Source organism: Moschus berezovskii, chromosome 1 (genome assembly GCF_049115385.1).
Source record: "Moschus berezovskii isolate FMDL1 chromosome 1, NW_MosBer_1.0, whole genome shotgun sequence".
Lineage (NCBI taxonomy): Eukaryota > Metazoa > Chordata > Mammalia > Artiodactyla > Moschidae > Moschus > Moschus berezovskii.
Window position 1 is genome coordinate 6,594,822 of NC_142460.1, and position 17,362 is coordinate 6,612,183.

Here is a 17,362-nt window from a genome sequence, read left to right on the forward strand (position 1 = left end):
GGTGGGACGTTTTCAATGGTTGGAAAGCAGGCAAATCCCAGCTCCCCAGGGCTGGCCCTTGAACTCAGTGGTTCTCAGCTTAGGGTGGCTCCGGCCGCCAGGGGACCCTTGGCAGTGCCTGAGTACATGTTTTGGGTGTTACACCGGGGTGGGGAGGGTGCTACTGGCATCTAGTGGGTAGAGGTGAGGGGTGTGCCTGAACATCCCAGGATGCACATGATTGCCCCCACTGCAGAGGAGGGCCCAGCCCCAGGGGTCCACATGGTACAGGGTAAGAAACCCTGATTTAAATGGCAGTGGGCAAAACTTCATTGGCCTCTCTTCTGGCCAAGGCCAGCACCACGCTGATGAAGCCCTGCTGGTCCTAGAGTTTTCTCCCCCTTGTTGTTCAGTCGCTAAGTCGCGTCCAACTTTTTGCAACTCCAGCCCCACGACTGCAGCACAGCAGGCCTTCCTGTCCCTCACTGTCTCCCAGAGTTGGCCCAAGTTTACATCCGTTGGATTGGTGATGCCATCCAACCATCTCATCCTCTGCCACCCTCTTCTCCTTTGGTCTTCAATCTTTCGCAGCATCAGGGTCTTTTCCAGTGAGCCAGCTGTTCGCATCAGGTGGCCAGAGTGTTGCAGCCTCAGTGTCAGCATCAGTCCTTCCGCTGAGTATTCAGGGTTGATTTCTCCCTCCTCTGGTGCACGCCTGATGTGATGTTGCAGGGCGCTGTTGTTACTGCCCTCTGGTTCAGATGGTCACAGCGCCAGGCTGTTTTGGTCTCATGACAGTTCAGCTTCCACGAGGGTCCATTCAGCAAGTGACCACGCGGCCAGAGCCAGGAAGTGCCCGCCCACACAGCCCACACACACAGGAAGGCACACAGCCCGCCTCCCTCAGTGGCTGTCAGTTGAGTAGAAGAAAGAGTGTCAATGTCGTCGGAATGAGCTTGCGTTCACAGAGGACAGGAAGCAGCTAAGGTGACTGAGGAAGGGGTTAGGGGTTGGTGTGTGTGTTTGGTTTTATTAACTGTCGATTTTAAATAGAGATTTCCATTCTGGATGCTAAACCGTGCGCACTTATTTTGGAACTTCACAGTTAAGGTGATCTGAGTAATTCTTTAGTAGACAGTTAATTAGCCTTCCCCTCCCCAGCCCCCCGCAATAGCTCAGCTGGTAAAGAATCCGCCTGCAATGCAGGAGACCTGGGTTTGATCCCTGGGCCAGGAAGATCCCCTGGAGAAGGAAAAGGCTACCCACTCCAGTGTTCTGGCCTGGAGAACTCCATGAACTGTACAGCCCATGGGGTCGCAGAGTCGGACACGACTGAGTGACTTTGACTTTAGCTTTTAACCCCAGTTATTTTGCCCTTTACTTTGCTCCCCATAGTGGTTTTGTTGTTTAATTGCTCAGTTGTGTCCAACACTTTTGTGACCCCATGAACTGTAGTCCTCTAGGCTCCTGTCCATGGGATTCTCCAGGCAAGAATACTGGAGTGGGTTATCATTCCCTTCTCCAGGGGATCTTCCCAACCCAGGGATCAAATCTGCCTCTCCTGCATTGGCAAGTGGATTCTTTACCACTAGCACCACCTAGGAAACCCCCCTCCATGGCAGAATCCTTTTGTAATTGCTTGTTTTTCTGACTTGTAACATCATTTCAATTTCTAGTATCCATTCATTTTTAAGGTAACATTTTTATTTTTTTATATTAAACTGCTTCTTTAACGTGAAAGTCACTCAGTCTTGTCCAATTCTTTGTGACCCTGTGCAGGTGGGTTCTTTACCAGCTGAGCCACAAGGGAGGCAGTGTTCTGGGCAGTGGTCTCTGAATATTGAAGAAGGGATAGCATAAGTGGCATTCCCCAGGCTCTTGGACAGTGGAACCCCCTCTACTGTGGCCAGTGTTCCATGGAACGTGCTTTGAGGAAAAGCTTTTGTAAGTAAGTGGCAGGAGACAGCAGTGTCCACGCTGTAGTGTTTGTGACAGGTTTTAGCTTGGCATTGGTCTTGTGTGATAGGGACCCTGGAGAAAGGAGCTCTCTGGGGGCTTCCTGGATTAATCTGCTGCTGTGGAAATCTCCTCTCGGCTCCTCTCGGCTGCCGGCCCTGAAGATGATGCTGTGAAAGTGCTCCACTCAATATGCCAGCAAATTTGGAAAACTCAGCAGTGGCCACAGGACTGGAAAAGGTCAGTCTTCATTCCAATCCCAAAGAAAGGCAATGCCAAAGAATGCTCAAACTACCGCACAATTGCACGCATCTCACACGCTAGTAAAGTCATGCTCAAAATTCTCCAAGCCAGGCTTCAGCAATATGTGAACCGAGAACTCCCAGATGTTCAAGCAGGTTTTAAAAAAGGCAGAGGCACCAGAGATCAAATTGCCAACATCCGCTGGATCATGGAGAAAGCAAGAGAGTTCCAGAAAAACATCTATTTCTGCTTCATTGACTATGCCAAAGCCTTTGACTGTGTGGATCACAATAAACTGTGGAACATTCTGAAAGAGATGGGAATACCAGACCACCTGACCTCCCTCTTGAGAAACGTGTATGCAGGTCAGGAAGCAAAGTCAGAACTGTACATGGAACAACAGACTGGTTCCAAATAGGAAAAGGAGTTCATCAAGGCTGTATATTGTCACCTTGCTTATTTAACTTATATGCAGAGTACATCATGAGGAACGCTGGGCTGGAAGAAGCACAAGCTGGAATCAAGATTGCTGGGAGAAATATCAGTAACCTCAGATATGCAGATGACACCACCCTTATGGCAGAAAGTGAAGAGGAAGTCAAAAGCCTCTTGATGAAAGTGAAAGAGGAGAGTGAAAAGGTTGGCTTGAAGCTCAACATTCAGAAAACGAAGATCATGGCATCTGTTCCCATCACTTCATGGGAAATAGATGGGGAAACAGTGGAAACAGTGTCAGACTTTATTTTTGGGGGCTCCAAAATCACTGCGGATGCTGATTGCAGCCATGAAATTAAAAGATGCTTACTCCTTGGAAGGAAAGTTATGACCAACCTGATAGTATATTAAAAAGCAGAGACATTACTTTGCCAACCAAGGTCCGTCTAGTCAAGGCTATGGTTTTTCCCGTGGTCATGTATGGATGTGAGAGTTGGACTGTGAAGAAAGCTGATCGCCGAAGAATTGATGCTTTTGAATTGTGGTGCTGGAGAAGACTCTTGAGAGTCCTTGCACTGCAAGGAGATCCAACCAGCCCATTCTAGGGGAGATCAATCCTGGGTGTTCATTGGAAGGACTGATGCTAAAGCTGAAACTCCAATACTTTGGCCACCTCATGTGACGAGTTGAGTCACTGGAAAAGACTGTGATGCTGGGAAAGGTTGGGGGCAGGAGGAGAAGGGGACTTCAGAGAATGAGATGGCTGGATGGCATCACCGACTCTGTGGACATGAGTTTGAGTGAACGCCGGGAGTTGGTGATGGACAGGGAGGCCTGGCGTGCTGTGATTCATGGGGTCGCAGAGAGTCGGACACGACTGAGCAACTGAACTGAACTGAACTGTGGGAATCTCTTCCTAGCTCAGGACCATCCTGTCCATCCACTGCGTCCACAGTGATCCATCTGCCCAGCTTACTGCAACTGACACTGCTGAACAGTGCTTCTACCGCAAACTAGGGCTTTTGGTGGTTTTCAGAGCTGGGCAGAGAGGAGCTCTGTTTGTTGGCTCAGCCCTGATAGAAGGCTGATCAATACCTTTAGCCACTAAACCGTTCTGTGTCCTTCTAAGCATTTGGCTGTTACTGATGCTTTTTCATTTTGTTTTTTTTTTCCCTCTGCGTCACTCGCTATGAATATTTTATGAGTCGAAAAGGTTCACACTAGGGTTAAGGAAAACAGAATTAATTTTTGATGTCGAAAAGTAGTAGACTTTTTTTGTACGCAATGTTTAAATATATACTGAACAAGCTGAACTTGGGCAAACTCCGGGAGATGGTGAGGAACAGGGAGGCCTGGTGTGCTGCGGTCAGTGGGGTCACGAAGAGTCGGACGTGACTTAGCGGCTGAGCAACAAGAGCAAGCTGAAGGCAGCATGGGTCACAGTAAAATGAAGAGTGGCATTCCCCTGACAGTTTTCTGGAGGCCCAGCTGCGTGTCAGACGCCCATCGGGGCACTGGGGAGGGCCAGCTAGCAGAGCAGACCCGTGCTGAGTGTGTACTCAGAGACGCTCGCGTATTTTCACCCCTTTTCTCTGCCCCGGCTGAGAGATGACATGCACAGGGCTTTCATTTGTCCCAGGCTCCACTGCCAAGAAGTAGACACTGGATTGCTGATTCTGGAACGCCACTGCTTTATACTGGGCTTGTCCTCGTTTCCTGCCCCCCCCCCACTGTGGTCGATGCAAATAGGAAGCATATGAAAGATGGAATCATTTCAGATTTCGAGTCAGACCCCCTCCTTAAGTGAAATCCCTCCTTAAGCTGCCTCTACTGTCGTACTGATAAGTGCCGTCACCGGGCCCACAAGCTGTGTTTTCACAGTTGGCGGGAAAGGGCCCCGCTAGCCACAGTTGCTCCCCAAGCGGAGAGGGGCCCGCCTCGGTCCATGTCAGTGGAAAAACAAGCCCACACCCCCCAACGTTGATTCTCTCCGAGGAGGTCCGTCCAAGTGCTGATATGGTGTCACGGCATCCCGGGTAAAGATGAGACCTGAATCCATGCGGGGTCCACAGGAGGGCTTCCTGAAGTGGGAGCCGGGGTATGGAGGTGCTGGGGGCAGAGTGTCGGGAGAACAGCCCCAGACCGTCTAGAATGTGCCGTTGGGTGGGAAGCCCAGGCAACCACTGTCCCCAGTATTTCTAAAGTCCAGTGTCACTGGGCACATTTGTGGCCGTGCTCAACTCAGGGATGCCTTTATCATTGAGTGAGTGAGAGAGAGTCGCTCAGTCGTGTCCAACTCTTTGTGACCCTATGGACTCTAGCCCGCCAGGCTCCTCTGTCCATGGGATTCTCCAGGCAAGGATACTGGAGTGGGTTGCCATTTCCTTCTCCAGGAGATCTTCCCTACCCAGGGACCGAACACAGGTCTCCAGCATTGCAGGCAGACCCTTCAGTGTCTGAGCCACTATGAAGTCTTTATCATTCAGTTCAGTTCAGTTCAGTCCAGTCGCTCTGTCGTGTCCGACTCTGCGCGACCCTTACTTAGGTCTTTAATCAGTCATGTCAGCCTTCTGTTTTGTTTTGTCGGCATATTAATGACTTCTCGTGCTTTTTACAGGGAGGCCGGTCTGCTCATCATCTTGGGGCAGTGGGCCCGCCTCCCACAAGCACCGTAACGTCTATGGCGAGGCCAGAGGTGGAGACGGATCTCTGTGCCCCGAGGGGGACATGAGCGGTCAGATGCTGCCTCTCGGCCGAGACGCGGCCCCTCTCGGTGACACGTTTGTCCTAGCCAAGACAGTGTCAGTGACAGCGGGGGGCAGGCAGGCAGACACCTAAGGGGCGCGCGGCGGCGGCTCAGAGTGAGGAAGGCGGCTTCCCTGGCCCGCGGGGAGCGCCCTGACGCTGTGCTCTCCCGTCCTAGGACGGACGCGCTGCTCCTGAGGCTGTCCCTGGTGGTCGGCAGGGAGGTCTTCTACGCCGCCCTCTGGGGGAGTGTCCTGGCCAACCCGTCCATCCGCCTGCCTGCCTCGCTCTTCGTGGTGGGCCACATCAACCGGGGTGCGCCCGGCCGGGAGCAGAAGTACATGCTGGGGACTGACTACCAGCTCACGGTGGGTGCCCCGGCCCTGGCAGGGGCGGTCGGTGGAGGTGGGGCTGGGGGCGGTGGGCACAGTGGGAAGTGGAGGTGCTCCGAGAGACAGAGCAGGCGGGGAGGCAGCGTCACTGTGTGGCCCAGATGGGGGCCTGGGTCTCTGACACCTGTATCAGCACGTGCGTGTTCACGCGTGCTGCTCACACCCGAGCAGGGCCCCTCAGGACACCCCGTGGCTTCTGCAGTACAGGTGGCTCCTGAGAGCCCCCAGCTGGGGGCTTGCTGTTGAGCCGCAGCCGTGTTTTCAGCCCCCACCCCGCTTACGTCCGTCACACTGACCGCTGACCACCGCCTGCACACAGGCTCCCGCCGTCCTCCTGTGCGTCTTCCTCTCTCTCTGGCTGCTCACACACCCAGGTTGTCCAGATTCCTCAGGGGTCTGTCCCCAGGCCTTCTTCCCTGGAGGTGACCTGCCTTCTCATGACCTTGAAAACTGGGAATTTCTCAGATCTGTTGTCTTTTTCTCCCCAAACTTCTCCAGTTCTCCAGGCCAGAATACTGCAGTGAGTAGCCTTTCCCTTCTCCAGGGGATCTCCCAACACAGGGATGGAACCCAGATCTCCCATATGGCAGGTGGATTCTCTACCAGCTGAGCCACCAGGGAAGCCCAAGAATTGTGGAGTGGGTAGCCAATCCCTTCTCCAGGGATCTTCCCGATCCAGGAATGGAACCGGGGTCTCCTGCCTTGCAGGCAGATTCTTTACCAACTGAGCTATGAGGGAAACACTCCCAAACTTCAGTTCAGTTCAGTTCAGTCACGCAGTTGTGTCTGACTCTTTGCGACCCCGTGGACTGCAGCACATCAGGCTTCCCTGTCCATCACCAACTCCCAGAGCTTGCTCAAACTCACGTCCATCGAATCAGTGATGCCATCCAGCCATCTCATCCTCTGTTGTCCCTTTCTCCTCCAGCCTTCAGTCTTTCCCAGCATCAGGGTCTTTTCCAGTGAGTTGGTTCTTCGCATCAGATGGCCAGAGTATTAGAGTTTCAGCTTCAGCACCAGTCCTTCCAATGAATATTCAGAACTGATTTCCTTTAGGATGGACTGGTTGGATCTCCTTGCAGTCCAAGGGACTCTCAAGAGTCTTCTCTAACACCACAGTTCAAAAGCATCAATTCCGCTCTGAGTCAAATCAATTCTCCCAAACTTAACACTTGTTTAATGGCCTGGAGTCTGTCACCACCTAGTGGTGGACCTCACTTCAAACTGAAAACATTCAAAGCTGATTTCATCATTAAGAAAGTGGGCAGCGATTCCTTACCCCTCTGAATCCATTCCTCTTTGTACGGTGGAAGTAATAGCTCTCCCTGTGGGGCTCTCCGAGGAAAAGAGTGATGAAGGGACGCCGTGCGATGCTTAGGACAGAGGAGATGCTCACAGACACACTCCCTCCTTCTCTGCCCCATCAGCACCACTTTGTTGTTTCCTCCGTTTTCACCTCCCTGCTTCGGCTCCTTCGGTCTCGTTCCCGGACCACCATGTAGTTTTCTAACTGATTTCTCGCCATCTCTTCCCCCTCCCATCCAGTGCTTTTCTGGTTGCTGCAAGACTTCACTTTGCTGAAGCATAGCTTTGCTTAGATCTTTTCTGTGCTTGAAAAATTACCTGCTGCCAGCAGATACAGTCCATCCTCAGGAGTGTCCTAATGGTCTGCTCCCGGTCGCCCAGAGGCCTGACTCTCCCCTCCTGGCCGCCTGCGCTCCCAGAGCTCGCTGCCCTCTGGCCTGGCATGCCTGTGACGCCGTCTCTGCTCAAGCTGGGCCCTCTCTCGTCCTGCGCTCACTGCCTGTCTCCTCTCCCATCTCAGCGTCCATCCTGCCTGTCTTTCGAGTTCAGCTTCCCCGCAAAGCTTCACTGTCCCCAGATGAAAGATCTCACCTGTCCTCGTCCCGGTTCTCACAGCTTTTTGTTAAAACTCTTCTTGTGGCTGGTTTTCTGTCCTGCAGCTGCAGCACATCTATCTGTCCTCAGAAAGGACCCTCAAAATCCGCATTGAACAGGTTTGAAGTCCATTTAGCTGGATGTCACTGAAGTTTTAGTATAGTTGAAGGTCCCTGTTGGAACCTAAAAACATTTCTTTCTGGGATTGTAGGATCTGAGGTCTTAGAGCCTGGCCATCTGGTCCAAGCCTCTCCACTTCTGAAATCAAACAGTGACGTCTTTCCCACGACACAGAGCCCCCCCTAGCATCTGGAGCTAGAACCAAGTTTCCCATATTTATGCCGTGTTGTTCTGTTCCACGTGACGTTAACACAGTGGTTTCAAGATGACCAGGAAAAGTTGTTTTCATTTTTACGATTAAAAAGAATAGCTGTAAATGATGTTCAATGTCTTGGGCGTGAAATGTTCACAGTGTTTTGTCCCTTGCAGATAAAATCCTTATGTGCGTCCCTGTTGGACTCAAATGTGCTGGTACAAAGAAATAACCTGGAGATTGTCCTGTTCTTCTTCCCATTTTATAGCTGTCTGGTGAGCCGTCTGTGTTCTTCCAGGGGCAGTGCTGGTCTTCCCCGAGGCCGGGGGGTAGGCGGGAGAGACCCGAGTCGTCTTGTCAGGAGGGGCGGGCAGGTGCTCAGTGACCCCTGTCCACGCTCAGCTCATGTCTCTGTGGGTGGTTTCCATAGCAGAGTCGAGTAGCTTTTCCCCTGGGCAGCCTGTGAAGAACCCAACCCTTTTGAGAACCCCCTCTTTAAGGTAAAGCTTTGTAGGCTGCTAAAGAGGGTCCGCATGTCAGAAGGCCAGCAATTTACCGTGTCATCACCTTGCAGTAAAGTTTCCTCCACCCTCCTCCTAGGATTCCAACGAGAGAGCCATCCCCCTGCTCAGATCCGACATCGTGCGCATCCTCTCGGCTGCCACGCAGACCCTCCTGAGACGGGATATGTCTCTGAACAGAAGGCTTTACGCATGGTTACTTGGTACGTAGGGGCTAGAGAGCCAGAGGGAAGGTGCTGATTTGGGGAATAAGTTCTAATCTTGGTGATGCATTTCTGAATGTCATCTGTGTGGGAAGATAGCAAGCAGACCGAACTGTCGACTGGTCAGCAGAGTTCTGCTGTCTAGCCCGTAGCTTTGGTTATTTTGCCATCGGTACATAAAATACAGGGAAGTAACAGGATCTTTCGGAGAAGGAAATGACAACCCACTGCAGTGTTCTTGCCTGGGAAATCCCACGGACAGAGGAGCATGGCAGGCTACAGTCGTCCATGGGGTCACAAAGAGTTGGACACGACTGAGCAACTGAGTGATGAGATTTGTAAAATGTTAACTGAATTCCATTTTAAGAAACTTGAAAGACAACAAAATAATGGTGGCTAGGCCTTATTTGCCTGGAGAATCCCAGGGGTGGGGGAGCCTGGTGAGCTGCCGTCTATGGGGTCGCACAGAGTCGGACATGACTGAAGCGACTTAGCAGCAGCAGCAGCAGGCCTTATTCAGGTAGAAGCCTGTTGCTGTGGAGAAGATTCATGGGATAAGGGTGTGTGTGAGAAAACCCAGAAACGTGGGAATATGGTCAAGGAAGGTTTTGTCTGGATGGGAACATCTGTGGCTTTGATGAGTTTGGGGAGGTATTTTGATGACTTACCATCTGATAGGTCAGATGGTAAAGAATCTTTCTGCAACGCAGATGACCCAGGTTCGATCCCTGGGTCGGGAAGATTCCCCTGGAGAAGGGAATGGCAGCCCGCTCCAGTATTCTTGCCTGGAGAATCCCATGGACAGAGGAGCCTGGAGGGCTACAGTCCATGGGGCCAGAAAGAGTCAGACACGACTGAGCAACGCACACTTTCACTTCTCTGGGTGACTTTGGGAGCGCGCGAGGACCCTGGTTCATGTTTCTGCGGACGTGTTTTCTTGTGGACAGACTGTGCACCGGCAGGAAAAGAGCCCTTGCCTGTCAGTTGGAAGGCTTCCTGGGGACAAGTTCAGGAGATCACAGGGCCAAGAAGGTAGCACTTTCTGAACGTTGCAGATTCCCAGGTTCACGTCCCTAAGAGAAGATGGTGTACACATCCCTAAGAGTGATTGTGAAAGGACTCCAGGGCTTCTCTTTTAAGGCTTTATTTTTTTAGAGCAGCTTTAGGGTCACGGCAAAACTAAGAGGAAGGTATGGAGAGTCCCCATCTAGCCCTCCTCCCCGAGATGCACGCGGGCCTCCCCCTAACCAGCATCCCCCAGTGGAGCGGCACGTTTATCACAGTTGAGGGACCTGCACCGACACATCGTCATCACCACAGTCACCACCACCCCCCCGCCCCATTTATTCCCACTCGGTGCCGTGTGTCCTGTGGCTTTAGACAAAGGGAATACGCACCTCCCATTACAGTGTCACACAGAGGATTTTCACTGCCCTGAAAACCCTCTGCTTCTCAGCGTTTTTTCTTTCTAACCCTCATAGTGCTCAGTGGCTCAGTCGTGTCTGAGTTTTTGCAACCCCGTGGACTGTAGCCCGCCAGGCTCCCCTGTCCATGGGATTCTCCAGGCAAGAACACTAGCGTGGGTTGCCATTGCCTTCTCCAGGGGATCTTCCCCACCCAGGGATCGAACCCGCATCTCCTGCTTGGCAGACAGATTCTTGATCCCTGTGCCACCTGGCATATCAATGTCAGAAAGCCCTCTTAACCCTTTCTTCCCCCGGTTGTAAAACTTTCAGAAGTCATAGCATGGAGGCTTATGAAGGGTTTCCAGAGGGATAGTTATAGGTTCTTTTAAACATTTTTTTGTTAAAAGGATGATTTTGTCAAACACACAGCTCCCTTCCAGCGGGGTTCAGCACCTTGTCTGTAGGGAGGACCTGGGACCCAAGCTCAGTAACAGCTTCCACTTGTACAAGCCATGACCCCAGGAGTCCAGACTCTCTGCTTAGAAAGGTGCTGTGTCTTGCCCTCAGGGCCCTAGAGACTTAGCCACGGCTCAAAATGAGGGCGTACAGATGAGAATAACTTGATTTCTCATACTGCTGTACAAGTAAGCACCGGTTTTCACAAATGATAGTCATTCTGTTCGATCCTTGTAATCATACTTGTCAAAGACAGTCAGGATGAATTCTTGGGGTAAACTCAACTGGGGCTCGTTGAGATGGAATTCTGCCTGTCTGATCCCTGGCACACCACTGTCAGAAAGACAGGACTTGGTTTTGCTGGATCTGATTTTGGTTTTCTGTTGGAGGCGTTCTATTTTTTGAAATACCAGAGCATAAGACCTTTGCACGATAAGATGTACTCTATAAACATGTACATTTCTTTACATCTCATGGTTCTTGTTCTTTTATAGGTTCTGATATTAAAGGAAATACCATCGTGCCCGAATCTGAAGTCTCAAATGCTTATGAAGACCAGTCCGTGTATTTTTTTGAGAAATACTCCAAGGATCTTTTAGTTGAGGTAAAGGAACGTTTCTGGAAAGTGGATCCCAATCAGGACCTTCCTGATTGTGATTTTTCAGTGGGGTTCCTTGTGGGACCTCACAGTAGACATGGGGCCCGTTCCTTCATACGCAGTTGGGAAAAGTCCGTGTGTGGACATCCCCTGGAATCCACGGGGACTGGTTCCAGCCCTTCCCGCACCCCCACCCTGTGGATACCAAAATCCACAGATGCTTAAGTCCCTTGTATATGTAGCAGAGCCTGGTGTTTGCATGTAAGATATGTTCCTCTTGTGGACCTTAACTCATCTCTACACTGCTTGTGATGCCACCCCTAGATGATTTGTGACATAAACGCTTTGTAAATATGTTGCAGAACACAGTGCAAATGCTATGTAAGTAGTTGCCAGTGCGTGGCAAGCTCAAGTTTTGCCTTTGGGAAATTTCTGGAATTTTTTTCCCCCAAATATTGGCAATCTGTGGACGACTGAATCCGAGGATGCAAGACCCCTGGTGTGGAGGGCCATGGGTCCTCAGCTTGTGCTGTGTGACTGCTTTTACTTCTGTCCCAGAGTGTTTTAACAACGAGGACAACCCGCGATGCCACTCTGAGACCGCTGATTCTTTTTTTTTTTTAATTGGAGGCTAATTACTTTACAGTATTGTAGTGTTTTCTGCCATACAGTCACATGAATCAGCCACGGGTGTACATGTGTTCCCCACCCTGAACCCCCCTCCCACCTCCCTCCCCATCCCATCCCTCAGGGTCATCCCCGTGCACCAGCCCTGAGCTCCCTGTCTCATGCATCGAGCCTGGACTGGCGATCTGTTTCACATATGATATACATGTTTCAATGCTATTCTTTCAAATTATCCCACCCTCGCCTTCTCCCACAGAGTCCAGAAGTCTGTTCTTTACATCTGTGTCTCCTTTGAGAGACAGCTGACTCTTAAGTAGGTTGATAAGGAATCTGGGGCCCTCAAGGAAAAAGGGACAAACTTTTTTTTTTTCCTACATTCCTTCATCTTAGTCACATAAGTCATTTTTTTGTTTTCTTAAACTCTGAGTTGTTATGACAACAATCTATTTCTTCTAAGACTGATGCTGCTGCTGCTTCTAAGACTAACTTTCTTTAAAGCCAGAGCTAATGATAACACAACAAAGCAACTCATCTTGCTGGAGGGTCTCTTTTTCCTGAAAATCTATATTAGTGATTATTTAGCAACAATGTTGGAGAAGGCAGTGGCAACCCACTCCAGTACTCTTGCCTGGAAAATCGCATGGACAGAGGAGCCTGGTAGGTTACAGTCCATGGGATCGCGAAGAGTCCAACACGACTGAGCGACTTCACTTTCACTTTTCACTTTCATGCATTGGAGAAGGAAATGGCAACCCACTCCAGTGTTCTTGCCTGGAGAATCCCAGGGATGGCGGAGCCTGGTGGGCAGCTGTCTATGGGGTCGCACAGAGTCGGACACGACTGAGTCGGACACGACTGAAGCAACTTAGCAGCAGCAGCAACAATGTATCTTGCCCAAGGACATGTTTCTCCTCCTTAAGAACCTTCTGACTCATCCTTTTATCTTAAGAGGTGTGTTGTGGGAGTGGGTCTCCTAAGACCTTTTTACTGTTAGTAACCTGCTGAAAAAGTATATAAAGCCCCACCGAACTAGTGGGGTGCGCCCTCTGCCCACTTCCCCCTTTTCACCATAGTAAAACTTTTGCGGCAGGATGCTCTGAGTGACTGAAGCCGAGTCTCTGGTCCCAAAGCAAAACCCTCTCCTTTAGGGATTCTGAATCCAACAGAGTTCACCATAAGCCATCAACACTATACTGTAATATCATACCCTAATGTGTGGCTCTTTTAAAAACAACAACAGGGTCTGGCTGAGATCCTGCACCAGAAGTTCCCTGACACCGACGTAGAGGAGCGCCACCACGGGTACCTGAAGCCTTTCCGCATCCTCGTCAGTCTGCTCGACAAGCCGGAAATAGGTAACACTAGACGAGCTCTACCGTCACGTGCCAAAGGTGGACTCCCTGCTGAGAGGGAGTTAAATATCAGTGACATGCAATCACCCCACTGTTGGGTAGTGGTTTAGTTGCCAAGTCGTGTCCAACTCTAGCGACCCCGTGGACTGCAGCCCACCAGGCTCCTCCATCCATGGGATTCTCCAGGCAAGAACAGCGGAGTGGGTTGCCATTGCCTTCTCCAGAGGATCTTCCCGACCCACGAATCAAACCCAGGCATCCTGCATTGAAGGCAGGTTTCCTGCATTGCACGTGCATTCTTGGCCAACTGAACTACAAGGGAAGCCACCCCATCGTTTAGAATACAGTTTAATCTTTGGAATTTCAGAATCTCGAGGGACCTCAGTCATGCTCTGTGCTTCAGTTTTCACTATTTGCTGCTGCTGCTAAGTTGCTTTAGTTGTGTCCGACTCTCTGAGATCCCACATTCTGTAGGACTGTAGCCCAGCAGTCTCCTCTGTCCATGGGATTCTCCAGGCGAGAATACTGGAATGGGTTGCCATATCCTTCAGGGGATCTTCCCAACCCAGGGATCGAACACGGGTCTCTCACCTTTGCAGGCAGTTTCGTCTTAAATTTTTTGCACAGTTACTTGAATTTTTATTTTAGGAAAATACCTTTGAGCTGTTATGCTCATTGGCACACATGCCTTCAGGGCACGTACAGTACTGACTTTGTGAGAACGTGTCTTCAGTTAAATGGCTTAGGTTGTATTCTCAAGAAAACAGGGGACCCTCCTCCGTCTTTTTGCCTTGGGAGTCCAGACAAGCGCCTTCTGCCGTGTAGAGCTCAGTCTTTTCCTCTGTCTGGTTTCGGAGAGACAGCAGCGAGTGGTAACTTGAAGCGAGATGAGACCCTTGCCCAGGAATTGAACACCTGGGTAGCCTGGATGAAAGCCAGGAATCCTGGCCACTTGTCCAGCAAGGGCAAGAGGTGAGAAGCAGAGTTCCACTGGCCCTTGCCCCCATTGGAAAATGCATTTGTCAGAGAGGCAAAAGCTGTAAAAACAGGTACAAAGTTTATTATTAGAGACTGAAAACAGCAAGTGGGAGAGCACACAGAGGAACAGTTGGTTTAGTTTAGACGGAAGGAAGGCAGAGAGAGGGCTTCCCCGATGGCTCAGTGGTAAAGAATCCGCCTGCAGTGCAGGAGATGCAGGAGATTGAGGTTTGATCCCTGGGTCGGGAAGATCCCCTGGAGAAGGAAATGGCAACCCTGTCCGGTATTCTTGCCTGGAAATCCCATGGACAGAGGAGCCTGGTGAGCCACAGTCCAGGGGGTCGCGAAGAGTCGGGCACGACTGAGCACGCACAGGTCAGGTCCATCGGTGAGGCAGAGAAAGGGTGTGGGTGTCCCATCTGTGAGAAGAGCAGTAGAGAGATGGTTAAATCATCTGCATAGGGCATTCCTCCAGGTCTTCGTTTACCTCTGGCCAGTTAACTGATTTCTTCCCTCCTCCCCCTATGAGCTCGAGAACCCTCCCCAACATACGTGTGCAAATTTTTCACAAGATGGGTTCAAGCCCAAAGGCCAACAGGGGGGAGGCTTAGTGTTACATATTATAGGATGGTGCCCCTCCTCTTTTGACCCCCGCAAGGAGACTTCCTGTGCCTGTGCAGTGTCTCCCTTGCCCCAAGGAGGGGGAATACGTGAACTCGTGATCCTTTACGCAAATGGACTTCAGCCCCTCTGTCCCTGCCCACAGTTTATCTTAAAGCAGGAAGGAAGCCTGGCTCTTTACCCTTTTCTGTTGTTACTCCTATTCTGAAGTGCAAACAGGAGGCTGATGGTAAATATCCAGCTTCCAGCCCACCTGCCTCCTTGCCTCAAGAAATGAAAACAGGAGGCAGGCTGTAAACCCCCCACCTGGAGCCCATCTGTCTCAGGCCTCAGGTTAAACTAGACTCTGGGTCTGGAAGGCTCCCCTTTACGCGCTGTGGTCCTCTGGGTGTTGGTCGAGGAAAGTGGCCTTTCTCTCTCCCTTGCTTTAAAAAAAGAAACTGCTCCAGTGTCCCTTCACCCTGAGAAATCAGCGTCTCATGCCTTGAACAGCGTCACTGGCGAGGAAAGCCCTTCGTCCGCCCGGATTCAGTCTTGATGGCGTCCTCTGAGCAATCTGCTCAGGGTGGCCTCTGCTCAGGGCGGCGCGCTGCTCGGGCGCTGTTTGCAGGGAACGGGAGCGGAGAGTGTTGGTGGAGTTCCTCTCTGCAGGCGTCAGGACGGGGACCTTTCCTTGGTGCTTTCAGAGATGGGCGTGAGGCATCAGTGCAGCAGGGAAGGGGCTAACCTCTAGGCAAATAAAGGGAAGAGTAGGCTTCTGGTCACGTTAGGAGGGAGACTGCGGTCCTGATGTGTCCTACCTGTTGTTACTGATAACAGTGACATTTGAGGGCAGTCATTTTGTGCATCATTAATATTTGTTGTTGTTCAGTCACTCAGTCCTGTCTCTGTGACCCCGTGGACGGCAGTGTGCCAGGCTTCCCTGTCCTTCACATCTCCCGGAGCTTGCTCAAACTCATGTCTGTTGAGTCCGTGACGCCATCCAACCATCTCATCCTCTGTCGTCCCCTTCTTCTGCCTTCAGTCTTTCCCAGCATCAGGGTCTTTTCCAGTGAGTTGGCTCTTTGCATCAGGCGGCTGAAGTATTAGAGCTTCAGCATCAATCCTTCCAATGAATATCCAGGGTTGATCTCCTTTAGGATGGACTGGTTGGATCTCCTTGCAATCCAAGGGACTCTCAAGAGTCTTCTCCAACACCACAGTTCAAAAGCATCAATTTTTCGGTGCTCAGCCTTCTTTATGGTCCAGCTCTCACATCCATAAATCCCTTGTGGCTCAGACAGTAAAGAATCTGCCTGCAGTGCAGAAGACCCAGGTTTGACCCCGCAGTCTGGAAGATCCCCTGGAGAAGGGAGTGGCTACCCACTCCAGTGTTCTTGCCTGATGAATTCCATGGACAGAGGAGCCTGGCAGGCTACAGACCAACTCAAAGAGCTGGACGTAACTGAGTGACTGATACACATCAGTAATAAACATCCATGCGTACGTCATACCTCCAAAAACCCTGAGTAACTTTTCTGACTACACATACTCTGCAGATGGAGACTGGGGTGGAGCAAGTCTGCGTCATTTTCCAGGGCCCACCAAGGAGCTGGGACTGAAATTCTGGAGTCTGTCTGACTGCAGAACCTGAGCTGTATTTGTCAGAATGTTGCTCCTTACTTGATGACCCTCGGACGGCCCATCCCCAAGATGTTAACTCCTGTAACACAGATGAACTTGGGTGCATGACAGGTGCAGCTGTGATTGCTCCTGATCACATTCAAAGCACAAGGCTTGTGTGTTTCCAGGCTCTGACCTTGATGATGGGCGTTTCATGTCAAGGCCTTGACCTGGGTCAAATGAGTGTTGAACTAACTTGGGCTCCAGATTGTATTTTCTGGAATGGGGTGAATGATGGGCTTCTGCCTCATCACAGAAGTCGAATTTGTCTCTCTGATAATTTAGTTTCCTATTGAAAAGCACACCTGAAGGGCAAAGGAGTAGATTGATAATGTAGCCTGGAAGGCGTAAGATGGTCAGTCTAATCTGTGCTTTGGTTACCAGGCTTTAGCCAGTTCATTTCTTCTCCTTGAATGTCAACCACTTTCTTTCACTAGTAAAAACCATTTGGGTTGGGAAGATCCCCTGGAGTAGGAAATGGCCACCCACTCCAGTATTTGTGCCTCTAAAATTCCATGATCAGAGGAACCTGATGGTTCAGGGGGTCACAAAGACCCAGCAAGACTGAGTGCACACACACAGTGTTACGCTGTAGATAAAATACAACCTGGGCTTATTGTGACAAGGGGGCCTTTGCCTTTGGAAGCATAGGAGATTAGATTATTTGCTTATTCTTTGTTGACAAAGCTTCTGTTTTCTCTGACCCCTGCTGTGTTCATTCCTCTGATTACAAGGGTGGGAAGCCATGCCCTTCCATGAGGCCTGCTGCTTGGTGCTCGAGGAGCAGAATGTCCAGCCACTTTCCACCTGCCTGTCTGGCAGGGTCCAGTTCTCTTGTGCCATCTTAAGCTTTTCTGGGTTGGTGATTATTTCTCTTGTGTCATTCTAGCTCATCATTAAAACTATTCAGAATAGGAAATTGCCCTACTCTGGCAATGGCAAGCCACTCCAGTACTCTTGCCTAGAAAAATCCCAT

The 17,362-nt window shown here is 50.8% G+C and overlaps 1 protein-coding gene across 6 annotated transcripts in view; it reads left to right on the top strand.

The window, feature by feature from the left end:
* The window catches only part of DOP1B (DOP1 leucine zipper like protein B), a 127,415-nt gene that overhangs the window by 42,835 nt on the left and 67,218 nt on the right, over positions 1-17,362 (top strand). For all 6 annotated transcript variants that reach the window (XR_008684446.2, XM_055416175.2, XM_055416160.2 and 3 more), the window contains exons 5-9: positions 5,537-5,726; positions 8,139-8,237; positions 8,563-8,686; positions 11,043-11,152; positions 13,014-13,128. Coding sequence is in view for 5 of the 6 variants with exons in the window: in XM_055416175.2 (XP_055272150.2) it covers positions 5,537-5,726; positions 8,139-8,237; positions 8,563-8,686; positions 11,043-11,152; positions 13,014-13,128 (638 nt within the window). In the remaining variant the exon portion in view is untranslated. The remainder of the gene's footprint in view (positions 1-5,536; positions 5,727-8,138; positions 8,238-8,562; positions 8,687-11,042; positions 11,153-13,013; positions 13,129-17,362) is intronic.